Below are 17,733 nucleotides of genomic sequence, written 5' to 3'. Positions count from 1 at the left end.
CAGCCACACTGTGGAGTACTTGGACGTGTGTGATGTAGCATTGTCCTGCATGAAAATCATGTTTTTCTTGAAGGATGCAGACTTCTTCCTGTACCACTGCTTGAAGAAGGTGTCTTCCAGAAACTGGCAGTAGGACTGGGAGTTGAGCTTGACTCCATCCTCAACCCGAAAAGGCCCCATAAGCTCATCTTTGATGATACCAGCCCAAACCAGTACTCCACCTCCACCTTGCTGGCGTCTGAGTCGGACTGGAGCTCTCTGCCCTTTACCAATCCAGCCACGGGCCCATCCATCTGGCCCATCAAGACTCTCATTTAATCAGTCCATAAAACCTTAGAAAAATCAGTCTTGAGATATTTCTTGGCCCAGTCTTGACGTTTCAGCTTGTGTGTCTTGTTCAGTGGTGGTCGTCTTTCAGCCTTTCTTACCTTGGCCATGTCTCTGAGTATTGCACACCTTGTGCTTTTGGACACTCCAGTGATGTTGCACCTCTGAAATATGGCCAAACTGGCATCTTGGCAGCTGCACGCTTGACTATTCTCAGTCAGGGCCGGCCCTAGACTTTTTGCCGCCTGAGGCAAATTTTTAAAAAATTGCCACCGCCGCCGCCCCCTCCCTCCCTCTCCCTTCTGGGGGCCGCCGAGCTGGAGGGGTAGCTGGCAGGACGGGGGTATTGGGCCAGCGGCAGGGAGGGGGGTTGGACCCCCCCCTCCCTCGCCTGGGTCCCCCGTCCTCCGCTCCCCTCCAGCCTTAAATAGAAGCAGCCGTATGTGTAAGAGGCACGGGCGGGGAGGACACTCACCTCTTCCCAGCGTGCGCTCCACTGACGTCACTTCCTGCAGCGTTGCAGGAAGTGACGTCAGTGGAGCGCACGCTGGAACGAGGAAGAGGTGAGTCCTCCCCGCCCGTGCCTCTTACACATAGCGGCTGCTTCTATTTAAGGCTGGAGAGGAGCGGAGGACAGGGGACCCAGGCGAGGGAGGGGGGGGTCCAACCCCCCTCCCTGCCGCTGGCCCAATACCCCCGTCCTGCCAGCTACCCCTCCAGCTCGGCGGCGGCTCCCCGCACCCACGGACGGGCGGGTGCCGCCCCTGGAAATTTGCCGCCTGAGGCAAAAGTTTCACCCCGCCTCATGAGCGGGCCGGCCCTGTTCTCAGTTCATGGGCAGTTATTTTGCGCCTTGGTTTTTCCACACGCTTCTTGCGACCCTGTTGACTATTTTGAATGAAACGCTTGATTGTTCGATGATCACGCTTCAGAAGCTTTGCAATTTTATGTGCTGCATCCCTCTGCAAGATATCTCACTATTTTTTACTTTTCTGAGCCTGTCAAGTCCTTCTTTTGACCTTTTTTGCCAAAGGAAAGGAAGTTGCCTAATAATTATGCACACCTGTTATAGGGTGTTGATGTCATTAGACCACACCCCTTCTCATTACAGACATGCACATCACCTAATATGCTTAATTGGTAGTAGGCTTTCGAGCCTATACAGCTTGGAGTAAGACAACATGCATAAAGAGGATGATGTGCTCAAATTACTCATTTGCCTAGTAATTCTGCACTCCCTGTAGTAGAATGCAGTGAAGAGGCCCTGTAGTGACATATAGCAGAATGCAGTAAAGAGGCCCTGTAGTGACATATAGTAGAATGCAGTACAGAGGTCCTGTAGTGACATATAGCAGAATGCAGTAAAGAGGCCCTGTAGTGACATATACCAGAATGCAGTATGGAGGCCCTGTAATGACATATAGCAGAATGCAGTGAAGAGGCCCTGTAGTGACATATAGCAGAATGCAGTAAAGAGGCCCTGTAGTGACATATAGTAGAATGCAGTACAGAGGTCCTGTAGTGACATATAGCAGAATGCAGTACAGAGGTCCTGTAGTGACATATAGCAGAATGCAGTAAAGAGGCCCTGTAGTGACATATACCAGAATGCAGTATGGAGGCCCTGTAATGACATATAGTAGAATGCAGTAAAGAGGCCCTGTAGTGACATATAGCAGAATTTAGTGAAGAGGCCCTGTAGTGACATATAGCAGAATGCAGTAAAGAGGCCCTGTAGTGACATATAGCAGAATGCAGTAAAGAGGCCCTGTAGTAACATATAGCAGAATGCAGTAAAGAGGCCCTGTAGGGACATATAGCAGGATGCAGTAAATTATTCCGGATACCCACATTCATGGTAAAAATCCTGGTTTCAGCATCAGAAACATGTCCTATATCTACTGTACATACAGCTGCATATTGGTATATAACCTCGCCCTCCTAGTGATGTCACAGCCTAGGCTGTTTATCTTTGCGGAATTCTCTTCCCAGAGCATTCTGGGAGACCTGCTAATATTTGCTCTGGCTTTGGAACAGACGAACATGGTTACTAGCCAGAGATTTCAGAGGCAGGGGGGAGGAGGGAGGAGGAGAGGGGACTGAATCTACACACAGGCAAGCTGATACCATCTCCAGCCCTCAGCCTGTGACAATGTAACAAACAGAACATGGCTGCCCTTATTGTATCACAGCAATAAATAATCATACACTGTTCAAGCTGTTTGCAGCCAGATTTGTTCTAAACTTTAGGTCAGATATATAGACAAGTTACTTGTTATAGTTAGTTTTTCATCTCCGATACGCTTGAAGGGGGCTTACCACCATTCCTGGTGAGTAAGTCCACCACAGAGCACAGGTTTGAGCTGAAAGTGATCCTTAAGTCAAATGTAAAAAACGAGATTTACTCACCTGGGGCTTCCCTCAGCCCCCAGCAGCCGATCGGTGCCCTCGCAGCTCCGCTCCGATGTCCCAGGACCCGCCGGCGAGCACTTCCGGTTTGGCCGTCACCGGCCGACAGGCATGGGAACGCGAGTGATTCTTCGCGTTCCCAGCCTGTATATCGCCCCCTATGCTGCTATTGCGGCCCCAGGTGAGTAAATCTCATTTTTTACATTTGACTTAAGGTTCACTTTAAGCGAGTTCCAGAAGTCAGCTGGACTTCCTGGTATGAAGGTTCAGCCACCATCGCTGATCCATCCAACCCAGCTCCTGTACCAAGGCAGACACAGCTGGACATCACATTACATAAGAGTGGGCATGTAGCCATTATGTCAGCTGACTCTGGGGAGCAACTCAGACTTCAGGGAAATTAACTGTACAGCTATGGTGGGAAGACAGCTCGGTAGGCAACCAGTTTCCATGCAAATCAGATAAATGAGCTCACATCAAACATCCATCATCTGTAGAAAAAAAAAAAAAAAAAAAAAAAAAAAACTCTCCATTTCTAGATTTCCCTTGTTGGATTAGATATTTGAAGTGAACACAGCTTAAAGAGTAACTCCAGTGAAAATAGTGTAATAAAAAAGTGCTTCATTTTTACAATAATTTTGTATAAATGATTTAGTCAGTGTTTGCCCATTGTAAAATCTTTAGTCTCCCTGATTTACATTCTGACATTTATCACACGGTGACATTTTTACTGCTGGCAGGTGATGTCAGTGGAAGGAGATGCTGCTTGCTTTTTTGGCAGTTGGAAACAGCTGTAAACAGCCATTTCCCACAATGCACCAAGGTTCCCACAGTGTAATGTCAGGACCTCAGAGCTGTGAAGCGCTGACATCACACTGTGGGAGGGGTTTCACCACAATATCAGCCATACAGCGCCCCCTGATGGTCTGTTTGTGAAAAGGAATAGATTTCTCATGGGAAAGGGGGTATCAGCTACTGATTGGGATGAAGTTCAATTCTTGGTTATAGTTTCTCTTTAACCAGCCTGGCGGTCTGGACGAGCTCAGCTCGTCCATTACCGCTGGAGGCTTCCGCTCAGGCCCTGCTGGGCCGATTTTAATCAAATAAAAAGGAGCACACGCAGCCGGCACTTTGCCAGCCGCGTGTGCTTCCTGATCGCCGATCCGCCGCGTGCAGAGGCGAAAGAGGGTCCCCCCAGCCACCCGAGCCCAGCGCAGCCGGACCAAACAGTTCCGGCCAGCGCTAAGGACTGGATCGGAGGCGGCTGACGTCAGGACGTCGGCTGACGTCCATGACGTCACTCCACTCGTCGCCATGGCGACGAGGAAAGCATAACAAGAAGGGCTGCTCAACGCGGCCTTTCTTATTACTTCTGATCGCCGGGGCGATCAGAAGTACGCAAACGGAGTGCCCTCTAGTGGGCTTCCATGCAGCCAACTTTCAGTTGGCTGCATGCAATAGTTTTTTTTATTAAAAAAACAAACAAACATCTGGTCGCCAGCCTGGCGATCTTAATAGAACGCCAGGCTGGTTATTGGTCACCTGACCCGAACAAGGCTATGTAAGGTAAGCACAGAGGTACAATCATACTGGATACGCATAGCTCTGTGCATTGTCCCTCTCTGCCCCCATAATCACTGCTTAAAAATTCTGACTTTTGCCTAAAAGATGCAGGAAGGAAGGGGCTGGCTTTTGAAAATTTAAAAAAAAAACCTGAGAATCCTCCCATGAGGAGATGGGCTAGTCCAAAACCTGTTGGTTCTGGCAGATTTCAACTACCTACTGTAAGTGACAGCAACATAGGAGAAAAGTCATTTATGGCTCATTTTACTCTGGAAGAAACATACTTCTTATTTCTATGTGTTCACATGTATTTTAAATGTTACAATTTTCGCGATAGTGCCCCTTTAAAATGGGTTGGGGAAGAGAAGGGAATCGGAGGATGACGGATCAAATCAGATCACCACGTTCGATGTCGCCCGTGCGCACAGATCTTTAAACGATCTTTCCGCTAAAGTCTATGGAACGTCCCCCCTGCATCCTTCTTCAATTAACGATCCTATCATCGGTAACGTTCTAGCGGTCTACTGCTGTTGCCCACATCCCATCACTAGAGATCTTTAGTGTTAAGATCGTGAAACTTTGTTCATGGGCAGTTTGCAGGGATTCAGTGTTGCAGTGCGTATTTAGCTTTAGATCTAAAAATTGCGGCCCCATTAGGATTACTGATAAGCCCTTGTCATAAATCTTTTGGGGTTCCGCAAGCAGCAACGGGGGACTGGAGGATGGTGTAGGAGGCCCCTTTAGGATTCATAGGCTTCCCTCTTCTTAGGTAAGTATGTTGCTCTTGACCCAAGCATTGGCTCCGGTACACTTTAAAGGAATACTATCAATAAACATGTTTTTTTTTCAATTGAGATAGGAAATGTTTGGGAAGTGCTGCTAACTACTAGTGTATACATTTTAATCCTTATTTCTTTGTTTACTGTTCTCTAATTCCTTTCACATTTTTCTGACGGCAGTCTGCTATAATCTGAGGGAGAAGGAGCCATGAGGGGAGGGGGAATTCCCTCACAGTACATCTGTTAATCCTGTGTTTGCAGAGAGCTCAGTCAGAGACAGGCAGAGCTTTCTCTCACAGAGAGCAGAGGAAATGTATCTTATGTGCAACATAAACATTTGTAATAGCGTGTGAAACCTGACAGGCTTTTCATATAACTCTGCTTCAATATTACACTGTTCTTAGCAAGTCAGACTGCAGAGATGCACACCTCTGCAAATGAGACATTCCAAACGTTGCTAAAAGGTACACACAGGGAATTAAAGCTTTTGCCTCTGATATTTATCATGAAAAGTAGGAAAATGTTTAAACAGCTACTTAGACATTATTTGTACATTGTCATTTTAGAACACTTGGGGCTGGATTCAATAAACCGTGATAAGTATTATCACGGTCGCGCTAGCGTTTTGCGCATATTATAATGCGTGTAACGTTTGCGCGCAAACATGAATTTTTGCGGTCTATTGTACGTGAAAACCGTTACTTGCGTTATAACGGCCAGGCATATAGTGTTCCTTTAAAGGGCAACTGAAGTGAGAAGAATATGGAGGCTGCCATATTTATTTCATTTTAAACAATACCAGTTGCCTGGCTGTCCTGCTGGTCAATTTGGCTGCAGTGGTGCCTAAATGACACCAGAAACAAGCATGCAGCTAATCGTGTCAGATCTGACAATAATGTCAGAAACACCTGATCTGCTGCATGCTTGTTCAGGGGCTATGGCTAAAAGTATTAGAGGCAGAGGATCAGCAGGACAGCCAGGCAACTGGTATTGCTTAAAAGGAAATAAATATGGCAGCCTCCATATAACTCTCACTTCAGTTGTCCTTTAAGTACAATTTGATGTTCCTGTGTATAGCTTTAGGTTACCCAGTTCTTCTGTAACCTTCTTAATGTGTTTTATTCCCCTACAGAGACAATTCACAGATGAATGCAAATTCAAAGAGACACTCCTACCGAACAACTACAATGCCTACGAGTCGCGGCGGTATCCCGGAATGTACATCGCGCTCAGCAAAAGCGGGAGGACAAAAAAGGGGAACAGGGTTTCCCCCACCATGACTCTGACACACTTCCTCCCGCGGATTTGACTTGTTTCCCCGGACAGGATGTAGGGAGAGAACTCGGTGCACTTTGAAGACATGTTTCATGCAAGAGCTGATGGAACATATTTAACTTAATAATTTAAGTCTGTATATACGGTTCGGGAGCGAAACTTTATTTATAGCAAATGACTTTTGTATTTTCCTTAATATTTTATTCCTTTGGGTGGGGCTAAATGTAGTTTATTAACTCGCGAGCTGCCGGACGGGTGTGTTGGCGCGTTGCTATGCAATGTGTCGCATGTCGCCTCCGCGGCGTCTGAAGGTTTGGTGCCATTGCTGAGCTGCTAGTCACTACATGGGGTTTTTTGTACGGTTTACAGGCGGTGTACATTATGTCAGGGAGCACAGACTTCTTGGCTATAGCAGATAAGATGAAACGAGTGTTGAAGCCGACGCTACCAACAGAACTTCCATCACTCGGTTACTATTCTAATGAAAAGCGTGTCGGCTTACCTCTGGTACAGAAAGTGCAGTGTGAGAAAAGGACTCCGCAAATCTGTTTTTAGATCTGTCACTGCTGAACTCTGAACCACTCTGGCAGTCAATCTTTTGCTGTGTCTCCGAGAAGCAGATGCTTCTTAACCCCTTCTTTGGTAAAAGGCTTCTACTAGCACTTAACAGTTTGGATCTCGCTGCTGGACATTCGTCTGACGTCATTGTAGGTGCTATTGAGCGTAATGGAGCTGGAGGAAACAGAATTCAGAAATAAGTTTAGAAATCGACTTAAAAAAAGGTGCATTATTTTGTGAAGGAAGCAGTATGTGGCTCTCTAAGGCCTTCGTTTTCACTGCATGTAAATGTGTTTTGTGTTTTCATGTAGCGAAGATTTGCATGCGAAAGGACCACCATCGCGAATAATAGTAAAATTGAAAATACATGTAAACACATACAGGTAAGAAGTAGGTTTCTTCCAGAGAAAAATGAGCCATAAATTACTTCTCTTCTATGTTGCTGTCACTTACAGTAGGTAGTAGAAATCTGACAGAACTGACAGGTTTTGGACTAGCTCATCTCTTCATGAGGGATTCTTAGTAAAAGCACTTGGTGAACGGCAGTTTCTCAGTCCAACTGCTAGAACAGTGTGCAAACGGGGGGGGGGGAGGCTGCCTCTTTGAATAGATCCTCTCCAAGAATTGCTTTTGTAAAGAATAAATTATATACTCAGAACCCCCCTCCCCCCATGAGGAGATGGACTAGTCAAAAATCTGTCAGTTCTGTCAAATATTTACTAACTATTGTAAGTAACAGCAACATGGGAGAAAAGTAATCTATAGCTCATTTTACTATGGAAGAAACCTAAATCTTATCTGTATACATGTATTTTAAATTTTAAATTTTTTTGCGACAGTGATCCTTTACTGAAAGCTTATGGGCTTGTTTCCCTCGCAAAACACAAACCTGCAGTGCAACCAAGGCCTAAAACGGAGTTCAAGAGGAAGTCTACTGAGAGAAATTCTCATTGTTTCCCTTAGCTTGTTACGTGTATAACTGTTTAGGTCAGGGGTCTCAAACTCAATTTACCTGGGGGGCCACAGGTGGCAAAGTCAGGATGAGGCTGGACCGCATAAGGAATTTCACAATCGCGGCGCATCGCCGCCTCTGCACGCCCCTCTCACTCTTCCTTCACAGAGAGGGGCGGGGAGAGGCGGCGATCCGTGCGGCGATTGACGTCAGGAGGAGCTGAAGCTGAAAGCTCTGCCCCTTCCAGGAAATGCCGGCGGATTGCCCCCCGGGCGATTTGGGGGCTCTGCAGCCCTCGTTTAGCGATGGGGATGCAGCGGATTACTTGAGAGCACTGAAGCGAACTATAAGGAAGCTTTTGCCAGCGAGGGCCACAAAATATTGTATCGAGGGCCGCAAATGGCCCGCTGGCCGCGAGTTTGAGACCCCTGGTTTAGGTTGATGATGGTGAAATGTTATATACTCTGGAATGTAAAAATGTTATGTATTTTTTGCAAAGGACGGAGGGGCTACCAGTAATTTATCAGCTGAAAGGAGACTGAAGTCGAAGTGATGCCGTTACCCAGAGTAACAAATTGAGCCCCATCCAAGTCATTTTTTCTCCAAATTTCCCCTGGCTGATATTTTAACACCTAAGCAATAAAATAATATTTAAAAGGACAACTGTATCGAGAAGTATATGAAGGCTGCCATGTTTGTTTCCTTTTAACCAATACCAGTATCCTGGCAGCCCTGGTGGTCTATTTGGCTGCAGTAGAGTCTGAATCACACAAGAAACAAGCATGCAGCTAATCTTGTCAGATCTGACAATAATGTCAGAAACACCTGATCTGCTGCATGCTTGTTCAGGGGCTATGGAAAAAAGTATTCGAAGCAGAGGATCAGCAGGACAGCCAGGTAACTGGTATGGCAGCTTCCATATACCTCTCTCTTCAGTTGTACTTTACGCCACCGGCAAGCAAGAAAATACTCAGAATAATGTTGACGGTACTTTCTCACCTCCATTATTTATTGGTAGAGAGCAAAACTGAATGAAACATTTTGTCTCCAAGGAGGAACAGTGAATGGGATGGGGTGGTGTATCTTTCACTTGTTAAATGGAATGAGGCTTCTGGCTGGTGATTGGTCAGGGAAACTGCTTTTGTTTTTAGTACAGTTTTCAGTAAACGTTTTGATATGAGAGCCCCGAAGGTTTTCCTTCCAGTAGGATTGCTGCTGCTTTCTGTTGCTCATTCCAGTTAGAGTTTACCTGTCAGTTACATAAAGAGATGGAGGAAGCATTCACACTACATAGAAATAGAGAGAGTCATTGAGAGGTTTATAATTCAGATTTGCAGGCAAGTTCAATGCAGCTTGAGTCTCAAAATTGCTGCTTACAAATTGGAACCTGAAGTTAGATGAATATAGGGGCTGCCATCCCCAATCCTTTATAAACAATGCCAGTTACCTGGCTGTCAGGCTGAGCTTTCAGTATCACCTAGGGGAAAACTTAAAGGGAACCAGAGCTAATGGAAACAAAAGCTTTTATACATACCTGGGGCTTCCTCCAGCACCATACGCACGGATCGCTCCCACGCCGCCATCCACCGCTGCCCGTATCTAGAAGAACCGGCTCCCGTCGCTGATGTCATCGGAGCCGGGCTATGCAGGAGAAGTGCGCCCTCTACGTATCTCTCCATACACTGCTGCAGAGATACGCAGAGCGCACCTCTGCTACGCTAGACTGGCTCCAACTGGCGGCAGAGCGGGGTCCCGGTTCGACTAGATGCGGGCAGCGCTGGACGACGGCGTGGGATCGATCCGTGCGTATGGGGCTGGAGGAAGCACCAGGTATGTATAACAGCTTTTGTTTCCATTAGCTCTGGTTCTCTTTAAAGGACAACTGAAGTTAGAAATATATGGAGGCTGCCATATTTATTTCCTTTTATACAATACCAGTTGCCTGACAGTCTTGCTGGTCGATTAGGATGCAGTAGTTTCTGAATAACACCAGAAACAAGCGTGAAGCTAATCTTTCAGATCTGACAATAATGTATAAATAAAACATATTAGAGGCAGAGGATCAGCAGGACAGCCAGGCAACTGGTATTGTTTGAAAGGAATAAATATGGCAGCCTTCATTTCACTCTCGCTTTATTTGCCCTTGAAGACTGCATTCTAAACAACATCCATGACAGCCTGATGTAAAATCTGCTTCAGGCCAGAAACCCACTAGGCTAGTGATTTTCTGAGCGTTTTGTGATGTGAAAACTCTCGCTAATGTAATGCTATGGGTGGGATCCTACTTGAGCGATGTGATTTTATAAAAATCCCCCATAGCATTGCATTAGCAAGAGCTTTTTCAAATCGCTAGCGATTAGAAGTCGCTCCTGGTGGGTTTCTGGCCTCATTCAGCTACAAAACAAACAGAAGCAATGACCCTTTGACCTTTTCAGCTCTAGTTGTAATTGTAGTTCTAATGTTGTCAGCAGTGTTCTTTCAGTCAAACGGAAGTGTTTGTTTTTTTATTTACTTTTCAGGAAATAGGGCTAAATTTGACAAGCTGTTTGAGATCAATGAAGTAGAAGAGTAAACTGGATGTACTTTGCATGGATACTTTAGGTACTTTCTCGTATTTACATAGAAGTGGTAAGATTGCACAATCAGGACTGTATTATTAGTGGGCATATCAAGAGCCAATAACATGACTTCCTTCCTGCAGCCCTGACGTTGGAAGAACAACCGTTACCTGAATCCACAAAAATGACTGTTTCCTCCCTGATTTAGACAGGTGCACTTTGAAGCTATCACATGTCTACCTCACTATCTCTCCATAGGATTTGTACTCCTTCCTCCACCTCTGTTCTTCCATATGTGATTCCGTAGGTGGAAGGCTATGCTGTTTCAGCCTAGTCGAGTTTCAGCTATCTTTACCCGGCGATGTACTTTTAGTAAGGATAATCATGGTGGAAATATTTGCAGGCAGCTGTTGAGTGCGATCTATATGGCCATCGAGTAACCTTATATTTTTCATTATATGCCCTGCAAATGTACAGCCAGCTACCAAGCCCTGCAGCGTTCATAAAACCAATCCGCTCACAACTGCTACCGGTACAAGAATACTTCTAATCCTGTCTCAGTCCACCAGGGTTGGGTTTATGGGCTGAAATATTGGATATCACCCATCGCTATGACAGGATGTACACTGACGTGCTACTTTCATCGCCAAATTCTTACTTACATTCCTTTTACGAACTCTTCCTTCCAACAGGAATACTGCGGCCGCTGCTGCTTAGAGCTGAACTCCTAACCGAAAGGAAATCGCTATAACTTTCCAATTCTTCCCTTGTGGTTATTTTGTATTGTCAAGGTGGATGCTGTGGTTTTGCATAACCTACTGGGAAATAGAGTTCTGTTACTGTCGAGTCCTTGTCAGATGGGAAACGTTTTCTGCTGGACTCTTTAAAGTCTCCAGCCTGATGTCACCAAGCCAATCCTCCACAGCAGGGGTTTAACTGGAAGTCAAAGGGCCCCACATACAAACTGATGGGGACCCCTGCGTTTGCCATTTACACTCTCTTCCGTTACCTCCAGCTTCCATGGTGACCCTCATGGAAAGGGGTGGTGTCAACCTCCCAGGTGTCACCAGGGCCGGATTAAGGCCAAGGCCGCCTAGGCCATGGCCTAGGGCACCACAGGAGCAAAGGCACCAAAGCAGCAGGCTAAACTGGTGCATGCTTGCAAATGCTGCAATGTAGGGAGATCAGGCAAGCGCCTGACCACGGTACTCTGCTGCCAGCTGCCTGTGCAGCGGCTGCCCTGCTCTCTCTGCACATTGCCCTTGTGGGCGGAGGCTATGGACTTGGGCAGCATTGCAGAGTAACAAGCGGAGGATGTGGAATAGCAGCCGCCAGTCGCTCACATCTCTGCTCGTCTCCAACGTAGAAGCTTCCTCTTCTCGTCTGACTCGCTGGTAATGTGCTGACAAGTCACAAGTGAGAGATGCTGGCTGGAGGGACAGATATACAGCAGCGGCTGATGGAGACGGAAGGGAAGAGGAAGCTTCTGCAATGGACACGAGCGGAGAGGTGATGGCTGCTGCGGTGTGAAGGTGAGCTGGCTACCTATACTGAACGGCAAGAGTGGGAAAGGGAGGGAATAAGGGAGTCATCTGGCTACTTATACTAGAGGGAAAGGGGGAGGCGTCATCTGGCTACCTGTACTGGAGGGAAAGGGGGAGGAGCCATCTGGCTACCTATACTGAATGGTGGGAGTGGGAAAGGGAGGGATTAAGGGAGTCATCTGGCTACTTATAAGTGAGGGGGAGGGATCATATGGCTACCGACACTGATGGAGGGCGGCTGGTGACAGTGGCCTTGGGCGATAAATAGTACAAATCCGGAACTGGGTGTCACATAAGAAGTGGCCACAACAATGTCTCCTCTAAAGGGGGTGGGGGTGCCCTCTATTGGAGGGGGGAGGATAAGGTGCTCCCCACCCCATTGTGAACCTCATAGCAAGAGGTGGCCTCAACCTCCACGGTGTCACATAAGAAGTGACCACAACAATGTATCCATCAAAGGGGGTGGGGGGTGCCCTCTATTGGAGAGGAGGAGGTTAGGGTGCCCCCCACCCCATGGTGACCCTCAAGGGAAGAGGTGGCCTCAACCTGCTGTAGTCATATAACACAACAAGGCCTACTCTAAAGGGGGTGTGCCCCCTACTGGAGAGGAGGAGTTGAAAGAGGCAGGGCCCCCCACCACCCCAGGCCTGCCTGCAGTAGTAGCAGCTCCCCTCGGGGCCCCCCACCACCCCAGGCCTGCCTGCAGTAGAAGCAGCTCCCCTTGGGGCCCCCCACCACCCCAGGCCTGCCTGCAGTAGTAGCAGCTCCCCTCGGGGCCCCCCACCACCCCAGGCCTGCCTGCAGTAGTAGCAGCTCCCCTCGGGGCCCCCCACCACCCCAGGCCTCCCTGCAGTAGTAGCAGCTCCCCTCGGGGCCCCCCACCACCGCAGGCCTGCCTGCAGTAGTAGCAGCTCCCCTCGGGGCCCCCCACCACCCCAGGCCTGCCTGCAGTAGTAGCAGCTCCCCCACTCGTGATCCCTGTGCAGTTTCTGATGTAGTAAAACAAACACAAAAAAATATCAGTTCTCGTAGCATTTTTTTTCCCCAGAAAACATGAAATCCTGGGGTTCAGCTCTAAACAGTCCGATGAGATTAGTAGTTATTCTGTACTCCACGGATTATAAAGGAAATAACACTGTGCAATCTTCTACAGACAAGAGCCGGATAGCAGTGACTGCAGACAGACACGGGTAGCATTTGTACACGGACACATCTACAAGCTGCCACCATGTGTCCACAAATGTCCAATAACGCCCCCTAACAGTCGTGCAGCAATGCTATTACGTAATTTTTCTTTTGGGTTTTTTTTTTGCAGGCTAATACTGTTCAAAGGCTAATACAGTATTTAAGACTTCAAGGAAAAGCAGTTTACAATGTTTCATGATTTGTCTGTAGTTTTATACAGGTGTTCTCCGATATTGTGATGTATGTGCTGTGCACAACTCAATGCATAATAAACCATGTATGTTTACACTGTATGGGCTGTGACTATTCATCCAAAGATGAAAGCGTTCCTGGGGAAGGACAACAAAAACATAACCCCCCTGTTTGTAAAGCGCTAGCTCTTCAGGTTACATGCTAGCAAGTCTGCCTTGTAAATCTCCTGTGTATGCAAACTAGGTGACATCCTGTTCTTTGTCTCTATGGAAAGTGTTAATGGTCGAGATTTAAAGTGTCACATGGAACCCTATGAATCAAACACCGTAAATCTATATAGGAAGGATTGTATATGGATCGTTTTATTTGTCTTTAGAATGAAATTGCCCCATAGGATACCAAGATTTCACAACATACCTGAAGTGAGAGTGATATACAGGCTGCCATATTTATTTCCTGTTAAACAATGCCAGTTGCCTGGCCGTCCTGCTGATCTCTTTGGCTACAGTAGAGTCTGAATCACACCAGAAACAAGCATGCAGCTAATCACACTTCAGTCAGAGCACATGATCTGCTGCATGCTTGTTCAGGGGCTATGGCTAAAAGTATTGGAGACAAAGGATGAGTAGGACAGCCAGGCAATATGCATTGTTTAGAAGATAATAAACATTGGAAGCATCCATATCCCGCTCACTTTAGGTGTCCTTTAATTACAAAGTAGAGGTCAGATCACACTTAAAGGGATACTGTAGGGGGGGGGGGGTCAGGGGAAAATGAGTTGAACGGTCCCCCGCAGACATCCTGTGTTGGCGCAGCCACTCACCAATGCTCCAGCCCCGCCTCTGGTTCACTTCTGGAATTTCTGACTTTAAAGTCCATACACTTAACCACTGCGCCTGCGTTGCAGTGTCCTCGATCCCGCTGATGTCACCAAGAGCGCACAGCGCAGGCCCAGTACGGTCTGTGTCTGCGCAGTACACTCCTGGTGACATTAGCGGGAGCGAGGACATAGCAACGCAGGCGCAGTGGTTCTCAGACTTTAAAGTCAGAAATTCCAGAACTGAACCGGAGGCGGGGCCGGAGCATTGGGGAGTGGCTGCGCGGGCACAGGATGCCTGCGGGGGACCATTAGAAGCCCCGGGTAACTTCAGCTCATTTTCCCCCGACCCCCCTACAGTATCCCTTTAAGATCAATAAACTATCCACTATGGACTGAACGTGAATTGGATGTGGGGTAAAAGATATTAGACACCCCCCGCCCCCCCCCCTAAAAAAAAAAATGGATAATGTGTATTTCTAGTGTGAGGCTGAGTAAAAACCGCCTATCAGTTGAAGGCTGAAGCTCTGGACACACACTAGATGGTTCTTGCCCAGTTGGGGCTGTTTCTGCAGAGACTCTAGTGGGTGTACAGCAACTTCGATGCATTGGCAAGAGATCTGAAGTGCTGGATTCTCTCGGCAGATTGTACTGCTCGTTTGTCTAGCGGTCCAGTCGTAAGAGCCATTCGTCAGAGAATCCATCACCTTCAGCTGCTCGTGGAAAAGAGACCTGTGTGTACAGTATTTCGGTTCATTTTTTCTGATTATTCGATCAAGGGTCAAAATTGATCAGATTTCTCTGGTCCAAAAAGAAACTGGAAAATTGAATGGTGTATGGCCACCATGAGATAGAGCAACAGAGGAACTCCAGTGAAAATAATGTCATAAAAAAAGTGCTTCATTATTTCAATAATTATGTATAAATGATTTAGTCGGTGTTAGCCCATTGTCAGTGGAAGAAGATGCTGCTTGCTTTTTTGGAAGTTGGACCCAGCTGTAAACAGCTGTTATTTCCCACAATGCAATGAGGTTCACAGACCGGAAACTGTCAGGGCCATGGTCATGACATCACACTGTGGGAGGAGTTTCACCACAATATCAGCCATACAGCGCCCCCTGATGGTCTGTTTGTGAAAAGGAGTAGATTTCTCATGGGAAAGGGGGTATCAGCTACTGATCGGGATAAAGTTCAATTCTTGGTCACGGTTTCTCTTTAAAGTGACAGTCATATACTGCAGGTTGACACATCAATACTAATCAGATGAAACCTTCCTGCCTGAAACAACTGAGGTATAATGCTGAGCATACACGGTACGTTTTCTACCGTGTAATCGAGCCGCTGATGGCTCGATTGATCATTTCCGACGTGTCCGATACCCCGCCGGATCAATTCCGCGCTCGATAATGGCGGGCAGGACAAAACAAGAAACGAGCGGAAGATAAGGAAGCGCCCACGGGGACGAGCGGTAATCGATCCGGGTGCCCACGGGGACGTGCTGGAATCGAGCCAGCGGCTTGATTACACGGTAGAAAACGTACCGTGTATGCCCAGCATAAAGGCCCATACACAGGTCAGATTTCCGCTAACGACGGGTCGTTTGAACGTCCCATCGTTCGCCCGCTAAATCGGGCGTGTGTACAGACTGTCGTTTGCTTGATAAGGGTGAGTTTGAGCGATGCGCCCGGCGGATCGCTCAAACTCACCCTTATCAAGCGAACGACAGTCTGTACACACGCCCGATTTAGCGGGCGAACGACGGAACGTTCAAACGACCCGTCGTTCGCAGAAATCCGACGTGTGTATGAGCCTTAAGGCCCACTATGCAAGAATCTCTTATGAGCAGAATAAACATGACTACCTGCAGGCTGACATGTGCCTGGCTGACATCAGGGAAGTGTGATCAATCAGAGCTCTGCTACACAAACAGTAGATTGGTACTTGCCAGCTACTGAAACTGAAAACAGCTCCTTTGTAATGCACAGATAATGTCATTAGCAGGTACTTTATAAAGTGCCTATGTTAATTTCAGTTAACACCAACCCACTCTCACAGAAGACATTGGAATGAATGAGAAGGGGAAACCACAAAATAAGGCATTTTATGAGCTTGCAGCTACTGTAAGCTTCACACCAAACACACAAGTGCTTGTTCACACTAGGGGCCTTTTTTCAAGCGCAGGCGATTTTTTAAATCGCCCACAAAACGCTTGTGCAATGAATCTCTATGAGAAGGTTCATATCAGCATAGTTGATGCGCTGTGCGGGCAGCAAAGCGGTGCCTGGACCATTTTTTAGGTGATTTTGCTATAATGGAAAGTATAGGAAGATCGCTAAACGCTCACAAAATCGCTTTGTGCAGCAATTGCGCTCACGTTGTTAAGAATAAATACATTGTATTCATTATTTTCCGGGTCACAGAGCTCACTTCCTGACTTGCATCAGGGAATAAATTACAAAACCACTCTGGAAAAGCGCTTAGTGCCTGCTTCCACTACACACGGATTCTGTACGCAGAAATCTGACTTCAATGAATGCCTATAAGAAAATCTGCATCAGAAAAATCCTGTTCAGTGGAAACAAGCCCATAGGCATTCATCGGAGTCAGTTTTTCTGCAATCAGAATCTGTGTGCAGTGGAAACAGGCCCTTAGAAAAGCGCTTTTACCAGAAGCGAAGCGTGCAGTGGAGCGCAGGGAGGGGAGGGGGGGGGGAGCCACAAAACACTTGCTTTTTTTTTTTTTTTTTCCCCGAATGGTGCTAGCGGGCTGCAGACGTCAAGCGTGCAGATCAGCCTGTTGTGTGAAAGAGGCCTAACAGAAGATGTGAATCAATGCACTCTCAACATTTAGGCTGGTTTCACACCAGGACGTTGCGTTTTAGGGGACGTTATGGTCGCATAATGTGCCCCTAACGCAACGCCTGGTGTTCTCTGCTGTGGACGTCAGAGTGAGCCGCGTTGTGCAGCTCACTCTGGCGTCCGTGATGTCGTGATGCGCACTCTTGGACGCATGCGGCATCACGTGGTCCCGCCCGGCCAATCGCCGCACAGAGCGGCCGCTCCAGGAAGTAAACACTGCACGTCACTGAGTGCAGTGGATATTAATTAGCCATGTGCCTGGCCGTTCTCCGCTCCTCCCCAATGTTACTGAGCATGTGCAAACAGTCTAACGCGGCTCTGCCGCTTACAAAGTACTGCATGCAGTACGTTCGGTTATGGCGCAGCGTTACACTGTAACGCAACGTGGGCACTGTGAACAGCCCATTGATTTTTCATTGCTGTGCGGTGGGGTGCGTTACCGGCTGCACTAACGTGCGCCTGTAACGTCTCACTGTGAAACCAGCCTTAGGGCTGGAACCCACTACAGCGATTTTGTGCGCGTCTAGGGAGCGATTTACAACGCTAGCGATTTCCCTAAACACTCAGCTAATGTTCATGGATGGGCCAAATTCCACTGGAGCGATTGCGATGACCAAAATCACAAACGCAGGACATGCACTGTAAAAAAATTTAAATTAATTGAAAGGACCAATCAGAATTAAAATAGCGAATTGCTAATCGCTACACAACCGCTG

General features: G+C 47.3%; 2 protein-coding genes across 10 annotated transcripts in view; one reads left to right on the top strand and one right to left on the bottom strand.

Moving 5' to 3' along the window:
* FGF4 (fibroblast growth factor 4) overlaps positions 1-7,273 on the top strand; it is a 57,979-nt gene extending 50,706 nt beyond the window's left edge. The window contains exon 3 of the mRNA XM_068260052.1: positions 6,211-7,273. Coding sequence (XP_068116153.1) covers positions 6,211-6,387 — 177 coding nt within the window. The 3' untranslated portion in view covers positions 6,388-7,273. The remainder of the gene's footprint in view (positions 1-6,210) is intronic.
* The window catches only part of ANO1 (anoctamin 1), a 1,209,699-nt gene that overhangs the window by 1,004,270 nt on the left and 187,696 nt on the right, over positions 1-17,733 (bottom strand). For all 9 annotated transcript variants that reach the window (XM_068260041.1, XM_068260039.1, XM_068260043.1 and 6 more), the window contains one exon: positions 6,856-7,085. The gene's annotated coding sequence lies outside the window, so the exon portion shown is untranslated. The remainder of the gene's footprint in view (positions 1-6,855; positions 7,086-17,733) is intronic.

The sequence above is a fragment of the Hyperolius riggenbachi genome, chromosome 11 (assembly GCF_040937935.1).
Source record: "Hyperolius riggenbachi isolate aHypRig1 chromosome 11, aHypRig1.pri, whole genome shotgun sequence".
In the NCBI taxonomy this organism is placed as follows: domain Eukaryota; kingdom Metazoa; phylum Chordata; class Amphibia; order Anura; family Hyperoliidae; genus Hyperolius; species Hyperolius riggenbachi.
The sequence above is the reverse complement of the archived record's forward strand: the minus strand, read 5'-3'. Positions and strand labels throughout refer to the sequence as shown.